The sequence below is a fragment of the Lupinus angustifolius genome, chromosome LG20 (genome assembly GCF_001865875.1).
Source record: "Lupinus angustifolius cultivar Tanjil chromosome LG20, LupAngTanjil_v1.0, whole genome shotgun sequence".
Taxonomy (NCBI): domain Eukaryota; kingdom Viridiplantae; phylum Streptophyta; class Magnoliopsida; order Fabales; family Fabaceae; genus Lupinus; species Lupinus angustifolius.
This window is the reverse complement of record NC_032028.1, coordinates 3,919,014-3,929,809: the sequence shown is the minus strand read 5'-3', so window position 1 is coordinate 3,929,809 and position 10,796 is coordinate 3,919,014. Positions and strand designations below refer to the sequence as shown.

The 10,796-nt window shown below is 31.2% G+C and overlaps 2 protein-coding genes across 2 annotated transcripts; one reads left to right on the top strand and one right to left on the bottom strand.

Annotated features, from left to right (window-relative positions):
• On the bottom strand, positions 1,748-2,587 carry LOC109336051. The gene has a single exon (XM_019572397.1). It carries the CDS (start codon positions 2,494-2,496, stop codon positions 1,945-1,947), a length of 552 nt encoding a protein of 183 aa, XP_019427942.1. The 5' UTR covers positions 2,497-2,587; the 3' UTR covers positions 1,748-1,944.
• LOC109335288 lies at positions 6,239-7,509 on the top strand. The gene is made up of 2 exons (XM_019571418.1): positions 6,239-7,323; positions 7,397-7,509. The coding sequence occupies exon 1, from the start codon at positions 6,419-6,421 to the stop codon at positions 7,052-7,054; it is 636 nt and encodes a 211-aa protein (XP_019426963.1). The 5' UTR covers positions 6,239-6,418; the 3' UTR covers positions 7,055-7,323; positions 7,397-7,509.

Below are 10,796 nucleotides of genomic sequence, written 5' to 3'. Positions count from 1 at the left end.
CAGTAAAATAAATAAATAATAAAAAGGAAAGGTATGTTAAGTTGGTTTTGTTGTGAGAAATGTTGAACAAATGAGCATCTGCAAAGAATTTTATCTGTCATCTCTGAAGTGTCTGCACAAAATTTGTTTTGCTTTGCTAACAAACGGATGAGGTGTAAAAATGAAGAAGGTGGAATGGCCATAAGCCCATAAGTTACTGATGTGCATATTGGATGAGTTAATGGAAGGGGCAAAATTATTAACTCTATATAAGTGTTGACCAACTGGTATCATCTAATGGCAGAGAATGCACTTCGTTATTAACGAATGAATCTGAGCGGTTCCTTTTTCCGTGGGGGCCAGTGTCTTAGGTGAGGATCCATTAAAAAATCAAGTTAGGGTCTAATTAATTGTTAATGATACATAAGTATTAGTTGTCCATTTATATGCAATTACTAATTATAGGGTGATGATTCACTAATTTCACGAATAAGTATTTTAAACTTACTGTTAATTCTAGCTATTAATTCTATGGAAATCTAATGATCTCATTAATTGAAACCATTAAATTTTCCTAAAATTAATGTTAAGATGGGGAATAAATGAATCATTCTCTTAATTATATATCACACAATTTGATTTGATTTGATTGGGTGGTTTGATTAATTAAATTGGTTAAATATCTTTAATGTAGGTCTTCAATACCATAAAATTAGTTTACTTGTATATATTATTAGAGTTTAAAATCTATGCATTATTTGTGTAAAGTTTTTTCTACTATTAATATATTATTTACCATTGATTTTTAATATTTTTATTTGAGAAATAATAATATTTAACATATGAATGATAAATGATTTACTAATACTATAAATACTTATATTGTCGGTGTGTATTTATTAAATTCATATTATTAACGAGTACTCATAATACTATGTTCCCTTACCTCTATAGATTCGCCTCCACGTGTAGCCTTTGCATCTCTTTCCTGGATAAGAATATGTTATCTCAAATTATGTCTCTAATCACGTTTTTGCCCAATCATAATGAAGCAAAACTGATAAAGTTATGAATATTTAATTTTCTTTAACTAACATAGCATAATATGATTGGTCTGAGACAGTGTTTGAGACAACATATCATTATCCCTCTTTCCTTCCCTTATATTTAATCTCTTAATTTTTTTCTTTATTTTGAATGTGATGGGTTGGCAGCTTGGAGGCATTTTAAACCTCTTACATGTTTTTATAGTAAAAAAAAACAAAAAACAAAATAGGACAAGTGGCACAGTTTAAGTGGATTAAGTAGATAATTTAACTCAAATTATTACATCATCCAACACCAATAATAATCATCACCATTGGTGATGTAAATGGTGATGTACTGATGATCTAATATTAAATAATTTTATTCCAAATTAATAATGGTGGTGTGATTGAAACCATTAATCGTGTATCATGTAATAATTAATCTATATGTACTTTATTTTCTTGTGTAGTGATTCTTTTGTTGTAAAAATGATTTTCAAGAAAAATGTGAACAACTTGATGTACAAGATCTATACTTGATGCCTACTTGATCTAATAATACAGCACTACTGTCTACTGTACAGTATAAGTAATTATGGATGGAGAAAATTATGGTGTTAACTTTCTAACTTTCTTAATGCCATGATAAAGCGTTTTTGACAATGCATAGGAATTAGGTAGAAGATAGATTGAGACATGCATCAACCATGGTAGCACATTTTTGTTTAATTATTGAACAGAGTAATAACCTGTAATGTTTATTGGAATCAAATGTATAAATGTAAATAACTCGAGGGTAGCTCCCGGTTTTTACAATGTCCCGCAATACATATGTATCTCACTATTCTAGTATGATATGTCATGAACCAAAAAATAGCATCAAAACTCAAAATCAGAAGGAAAATCAAAGTAACATGCAGAAAACAGAAGTGAATCTTCATTTGCTATCTTTTCTGGGCGTTTCATTGTATTGTAGATAAGAAATCTGGCGTTGCAGTTTCATTTGCTTGTAGAACTGAGCAATGAACTCTTCCGCTCGTTCATCTATGCCTTCTTGTTCTTCCTCTTCATTGGAACCAATCTCTTTGCATCCTTCATAACCATGACAGTATTCTTCATCATGAACGATCAAACCACTTTTTCTTCCATTGTCATATTCAATAGCATCATCGTCGTTGTCGTTAAAATCATAATCAAAATCAACGTGTGGGTTTATACATGGAATGTGAGGCAAACTGAAGCGCATTGATGATGGACGATGCATCTTGACATGGAAAATAGGAGTCTCATCAAATGAAAGCTCTCGTTCAAAGTAGTTAATCTGTGATGTTGGTGCTGTGTGGCCAAGGCGCTTCAAATATTTTGGCACTAGACGAAGCTGATTCATCATTACCTTGCGCCTAAACATGCCACCTTTTCGAGCCCATAGCAATGAGAAACGTAGCAGGTTCCATGCTCTATGAGTAACATCATGCTTCTTCAAAGACATTGTATTATGTATAGTATCACTAAAATGCCAAGTTTCTATAATGCAATTGAATTGAATTAAAACAAAAAAGAGGAATAATGTATGTGTAGTAGTTATAAGAAGTAATGTGGAAAATGTTTTTTGATGGTTTATGGAATATGGTTGTTGCTCTTTATATATCTATAATTATGGACGCGTAGAGTGTGGTTATGGAAAGAGAAATTATTTGGTTTTCAATTTTATTTGAAAGGTTGAAACATGAAATATGAAGCTAACTACCAGCTTGTTAAAGACACGGATACACTGTACGCGGTTGTAATCAGGTGGACAGATAAGCAGACCATAATATAATTTGTTTTCTGAGTATTCTAACCCTCCTTTGTATCACTTATCAATTATCATTCATACACAGATCTTGCCCAATCTTCTTTTTTTAATTAAGCAATTAAAAGAGTTTAAATATCATGCTAATTATTTAAGAAGACACTTTAATGATATTATTAACACAATAATATGTAATTAAATCTTTACGATTATAATTTTGTGAGAATAATTTAATACTAATATAATCATGTAGAGAGATGATTTTGAATATTATCTAACAATATTATGATTGAGCAATTCTGCTTTTCTCCTGCTTTTTACATGTTGCAAGCTAAGGTTTCTAAATCAAAACCATCTTTAAATTTTCTATGGATTTTGCCAACCGGTGGCACCTTGCCTTGTTTTTTTATCACCTTTGCAACTTAATTTACTGATAAGTGATTATATGATAAACATAAGTCATTGAAACCGAAACATCGAAGGAAAAGGGTGTTTTGGTCACATGATATAGTCAGCATTAAGCAACAAAAAAAATAAGGACGAGGGTCCCACAGCAAAATTAAAATGAAGATAGCTTTTAGTTGAATTTTGTTGGAATATACTTGAGTGCCGTTTGTGCTTATTTAATTTCAAACTGAAATCACAGAACGAAACACAGTATACAATTAAATATTCATATTTTTCAACAGAAAGGTTAGGCACTTTATGCAAGCAAACTTTTGGTAACTGGTCTTATTAAACATTTAGATTCCCATTCAAGAAAGCGCTTTAACAACCATTTATTGGTTGAAACTTGAAAGGAAGCTTCTTCTGGGTTTCACTCCAACACCGTGTATTGTCCTTTTCAGAGCTGTACTAATTATTATTAATTAATTGAATAATTGATGATCATAATATGAACTAATTAAGTTCCTCTTTCTTATATTTTATTGATTAATTATGATCATAATGTGAACTAAGTTCCCGTTTCACTTTGTAATTATTGCATTATATGGGTCATCAGCATAGATGAAATAAGAAATTTCCATTAGAAAATAGTACTTCCTCTCCTTTGTCCAATATCTTGATAATAATCAACACAAATAACTGAATAAGAGTCGATAAAATACGTAATTTATTTATTAATATAAATAAATATTAAACATATTTTCATATTATTACTATGAATACATATATGATATATCCTTTAAAAAATACATTCATTCCCTCAAGATATTATATAAAAAAAATTTCTTCTTTCATTACTAATGAAACACATATTCTATTTCCTTAATTACTTAATCATAAATATAGTACACAATTTTTAAGATTTATTATTTTTACTTTGATTTGGGAGAAAACAATTCCCATTTCTTTACCAAGATATTAGGACTGATGGAGTGATATATAACTTCAACAAACTCTATAAATTAAATCCACTATTACAATTGCTATTTTTAAATCCTTGGTTAACATTATAGGAAGGGCATCTTTTGATTAAAATTGTAGTGCAAACATTACTATATATATATATATATATTATGTAGGCATGACAATATTCTACACGTATATATATAGCTCAAAGACTATGGAAGGAATATAGAAGTGGTTAAAATTTCTGTTCAAATACTTGGAAAAGGAGGATTATTTCTTAATATAGAAAAACAGGATACTGAAGTATTTTCTGTTGCTGTGAGGGAATGAATATTACGAGTTGGGATGTTCTCAAATATTAAAAAGTCCAGTAAAGAATATGAAATCTATATTCATTTGGTGATTTAAAAATAAACATTAATTACAAATAATTTAAATTTTGAGCTATCAATTTTTTTTAAATAACACTTGTTATTATCTCATCTAGTATAGTAGAGGATCCAAATTCTAATATTGGTGTGGTGGTTTAATAATTGAGAGACCAGGCCCAGTTATATTACAACCTTGATGTCATACATAGACGTAAACTAGTTTTGAAGCAAAGTCACAAACTATCAAATTTTCCAGCTACATCTTTTGTTTTCCTTAGCTGGAAATAGTAATAGAGCAAATAGGGAGCTTTAATGAAACAAAGCACTAACAGTAGTAAGTGAATCAAATTGCATGCTTGTTTTCATATCCTCAAACATGATGCTGGTCTTAACAATAGTAATGTTGAGTTAAACGTGATTGTTAAAGCTCCTCTAAAATTACAATAGTAATGCTTGGGTTAAACATTAGATTGATCCGTATTTGATACATGAATTATATTTAGATAAAAAAAATATTATTGTGCAGGATTTCCATGCACATTATTATGGGAGGTATAGAAAAACAAAAAAACTAATAAATGCCTGCTACATTTTTATTATAGTTTTTATCATTTTCATGCACATTGCTTATTATGACTGAGAATTAATGTTATGATATCGATCGACCTCATCTCATCCTTCCCTAATCGCTGCCACAAAGCAAGAACCCTCCTAGCTAGTTTTAAATTATTTTAAAAATACTATATCATAGTTTTTTAAAGTATAAATCTTAAATATTGAACTTTAATAATAAAAGGTAATGTAAATGCTAGGTGAATAAATTTGGATGAAGACAGTAGTTTGTTATACTATTATTACATCAGATAATTTACTAAGCAATTATGCATTATGCAATTAACACAAATGTTTGGTTATTCACAATTCGAACACATTCTGTAGTGTATTCTAAAACAAATTGGAGAATAAATTTTGTTTTAAAAAATACTTCCGAATCATTTTTTTTCTATTTTTTTCAAAATAGAAAGCTGTTTTTTTATTAAAAGAAAAGTAACTAATAAGAGAGGGGAGTTGTGTGTATAACTACTCTAAAAAACCTTGGCCCAGTGTGAATATTCCCCATTTCGCTCAGTAATAATGTTTGTAACTCAAATTTATTTGTTATTTGTTGCAAGAGAGAGAAGAAGAACGATGTCTTTATTTGGTCAACGACAAGTTCAAAATAGAGCAACAGAAATTAACGGTATAGCAGTTATTGTGTCCCAAAACAGAAACCACGATTCTCTCTTCCACCTGAAAGCATGTCCTAAAATTTCTCTACGTACATTCTCTTCTCACGCACCGTTCACAATTACCATTTTGTCTCTCCTCCTTGAATAATATAATATTAGAATTGTTCCAAATAATAATCACCCCTTTCAATGTCGATAAGGGTACTTTCGTCATTCCAAAACAAATGTCTCATCCCACTTACCAACCAACCAATCAAAATGATCAATCTATTCCAATTTCCTATTTTGGTTTAATGTCACCTGATTAAAAAGAAAAAAATTAAAATATAAAATAATATTTTATATTAATTGGTAAATGTTAATTGGCCAGAGACACAAGCACATATTCATTTTAATACACACGATTGTTGTTCCATCTTTAGATTAAAAAAAAAACAACTTATCCCTGATGCATGCACGCGCTGACTCTTAAAATGGCTCTTGAAAATTTTCCATAGTAGTATTTAAACTTGTTTTCTTCCCTAAATTTCTCATAGCACTACCTCCCTATTTTCACCCCTGCTTTTAGCACAAAGCAGTGGGGCGAAAAAGACAACATCAAGTTACTTCTTTTCCTCCATTATTCTTCAACCTTGTTATTGTTCTTCACTTATTATTATTTAATAAATGGAACCAAAATCTGAAAAAGATAACGCAACCATAAGCAGTAACCCAAACACAATAGTTGCCCACCCTCATGATCAAGAAACTAAACCCTCCCTTGTGAACCAGAAGAAGAAACATGGCAACAAGAACATTTTCAAGGTGGCATTGTTTATGATGCGAGGTCATCATAGGAAATCAAAACTTCTCCCTGTGGATGATAGCTCTAGAAGCATATGGACGAAGCTGGTGGGGTCCATGAGACCATTGCACCTACAAAACAACAATTCTCCAATTCAATCTCCTAATGCCAAATCCAACACTATTGTCACCTTGCCATATGAAAATCAAAACACCACTGATCATCATAACGAGGTGGATGGTTTTGATTCTGCGTCTGATTTTGCCAATTCGCCTTCTCCGGCGAGTAGCCGCTATGCTTCGGCGGTAGGGCTAAATGAAATGGTTCAGGATGATGAGAACCATAAAGAGGAAGAGAATGTGATGGTGGAAGAAGATAGTACTGGTGATGAGATGATTGATGCTAAGGCAGAAGAATTCATTGCTCAGTTTTACCTAGAAATGAAGTTGCAAAATTTGGACATCATGGATCCACATTACAAGGAGATAAGTATGAGGTCATTAGGCTTAACATGCTGAAGATGGTGTTTCATTCACGTCTAACATTGAAACGGGAAACCCTTTCTCTTCTTATTTATTTAATTGTTTGTAAGATTATATTACTAGGAACTTAAATATATAAAATAGATATATGAAGTTCTTTGTTTAACCCAAAAATAAAGTCGATGTTGATGGATGAGGAAGGGTGAAGGTTGAGCGGGGAAGGGAATTTTGGTGAAGAACATATGAGTGCAAGAATAGAGATAGAAAAATGCAGGAAGATGAAGAAGTTTAAGATGGTTTAGTGCATATCATTCTTTTTTGGTTTACTAAGTTTCATCGCACTGGAGGCAATCACCACTTGAACTAACACTTGTTGGTAGTGCATATCATTCTTATGATGTTAAAAGAGAAGAATGAATTAAGTGTACTAATTTTATGTTTCTTTCATTCTATTTTAATTTGAAATAATTATTTTGCAATAATTCTTATCATTTTCCTGTGCCTTTTTACTTCTTTTTCTATTATGTTTTATAGACTATTAGTATTTTGTGTGATCGTAATATAACATTTTTATGTTTTTATGAGGATTCTTTTTTATCTCCAAACAAACAAATATTATTAAAATAAAGAAATAAAATGATGGAGAATGGTACTCCAATCAATCAAGTCTAATACTCCTCGACAAGAGTTTAAAACATTCCAATTAGGTGTTCATGGTCCATTCATCACCAAAGAAGTTTACACCTACAATCTTTGAATTGAGAGTTCCACAAGCCGCATCCTTGCAAACCAATAAGTATAATCAAGTCTTGCCAATGAATCACATAAGAACATTGTTTAAACTAATTCGTATTAATGAGTGTCCTAATAACATTGTCTGATGAATGAAAATATTAGAAAGTTCAATTTAAAAACTACAACTTTTAATTTTTCAATGCTTTAAATGTATCATATGATGTAAACTTTCCATCCCTGAACTCCTTAATGCCTCAGTATTTGGTAAAGTATCTCCTTGCGCAATATTAACTTTTGAGTTTTTACTTCTAATATACTTTTGTTGTAGGCTTTTTTTTGGATTAGGCATGTTGATCCAAACTCGGTTCCATAGTTCAATAGAGCTATTTGTTTGAACCTAAATCTAATTCAAATAATGATTCCACAATTTCCAGGTTGAAACCGGATCAGCTAGCCCAATATATATGCTAACATAATGGATAAATTTGAACATCATATATGCATGACAAACTCATAGGATTGAAGTATGAAAGTCAAACTAAACTACACGTTACAATAGGTATACCATAATAATAACATCAATATAAGCATATTACAAAAAATGTACAATTTAAGGCAAGAAAACTTATAACTTATATCTAATTGTCAAAAATATAAAGAAAATGTAGGACATGTATTGAGACTGCCCAAAGTAAAATTTGAGCCCGTCTAAAAAATATATCAAATCTAATTTGTAAATTCCGGACCATTAATTCAAAATGAGCTTCCGGCAATATAGGAGAAGTTGTTCCTTAAATATTCTACAACAATTAGAAAGGTCAATTTAATGATGCGAAGAAAACAATTACCAATCCATCAAATTTCTTTAAAAGTTATAAAAAAATTATAACGTGTTTAGTATGGATTGCATACACAAGAGCCAGATGGTTCAAAACAACGTGCATAAATCATTTATCTTTTCCCCATGAAAAACTTTGAGTGGAGTCATGGCAAATGGAGAAATCACGATTGTATATGAATGATGTCACATTTTCTCTCATTAACTATTTTGAGTTAATTAGAGTATTCATTTTTGTTTTATAAAATTCTCTTCTATTCATCTTTTAATATGTGATTGAACCGAAAAGAGGATGTGATATTGTATACATTATCCTCCTCAATAGTAGTCAAAAGTCAAAAATCAAAATACACATTAAATTAAAAAAAAAAAGTGTGAGTGATTGATAAGCTAGTAGCCATGGACAATCCGAGAACACTTATCTTTGACCCATCGCATTCCATTTCTGAACGTAGCCTTAACCTTTCCCTCTAATGCATAAAATTTATACCTTGCTATCCTCTTCTTCCTCTTTGTCTCCGGATCACCGAAACTCCAAGGTTTCCCCACCGCCGCTCCGCTGTGACTCGACCGAGTCACCTCACCTGGAATCGTTCCTAAATCTGATCCATACCTTTGACTCCAACCGTAACCGCTTTTCCCGCTCACTATCTGAGACCGGAGACCCGACTCGTACCCGTACCCATCCATGGAGGCCAGAGAGATGTGGTGGTTACTGGTTATGGTTAGAGCGGAGTTAAGTTATATATGGAAGTGGTGATTTGAGTTAGAATTTCGAGAGAGGTTTATATAGGAAAATGTTTTATAAACATCTTATGTTTTATACCATTACAAGAAAAATAATGAAAGATATAAATTAATATGAAGGTATCGAATTTTTAATGTAAAAAATATAAACATCAAATGGGAAGCATGGAAACGTGTCTTTTGGCGAGGAATGTGGGAATTTGTTAATTTTAGTGTGAAATGCTGCTATCTGAGCTGGTTGAAAGTTGAAATCTGCTCTTATTAAACTAACATTGAACCCTTTTTTAAAGTGGTTGGTTGATACTTGAACAAGTTCAGACTTTCAGAGCAAGAACGTGTTTTTTTTTTAGAATTTGAAACCACTCATTATTGGAGAGAATGATGTGACAAAAATAAAAATGTAATAGTCCTTATTTTAACTTATTTTTTAATACAATAAATTGTAATTCACATTTTCCTATAATAAAGTACTGGACAGTGTTGGACTTGTTTTTTGAACCCTTTATAATGATAAACCCATGACTTTTCCATTTGGATATTGTTTACAAATATCAAAGTTATCTTTGTCTGGACAAAAATAAAACAAAGAAGATGTGTCTGGCATAGCTGTTGGTCATTGTGTGGGTGCATGTTTTGAGTAACCAACCAAGAGGCACTGGAAAGTGGAATTTGGGAAAGTATGATCATTAGATGCAATGATATATGGTTTGGTGGAGGGTGAGTCACCCCTATATCAATAGGATAACTTTATAGGAAATTGTTTTGATTTTTCAATTAAAGTTAATTAATAGTTATATCAATGATTTATGAAATAGCATATTTTTTGCCAACATCATTGGGCTCCCCAAAAGATCACTGTATGGATCAACGCTCAAATGAATTACTTACAAAACAGGGTTAAAAGCCCATGACACAGCTTCCCCCAAGATTTTCTGTTTTTAACCATAGCAACACTCACAATTTATATCTGAGAACTATTTGAAACTTTTCATCCAGAGAAAAAATTGACTCTCCCCAACGGTGTTCTGTATTGTTTACAAAATTATTTACAAAAATTGTTGCACTTTAGAGAAAACTCTTTTCTTTCAAAGATAAAACAATTACTTGATCAATTTATTTGCTTGAGTATCTTAGCCTAAAACTTCATAATGTTAAGTCTAATCACTCTGAAGCTTCCATTCGTTCCTCACTTACACATAATGTCTTATTATCTTTAATAATCACACAACTGGGACCGGTGATACTTCAAAGTAAGGATGTCCACAAACTTGTCTCAAACAAACAATGAAATAAAAATAGACAAAATCATCATTATTTAATATTTTTAACTAATGAGATATATTGTGATTGATTTAGGAGACTTTGGGACATGGTTGGAGACAACCTTATCCTCAAATCAAGAGTGAACAAAAAAACACAATAAATACATTGAGTAAAAAATGCCACTATGGGTGGTTT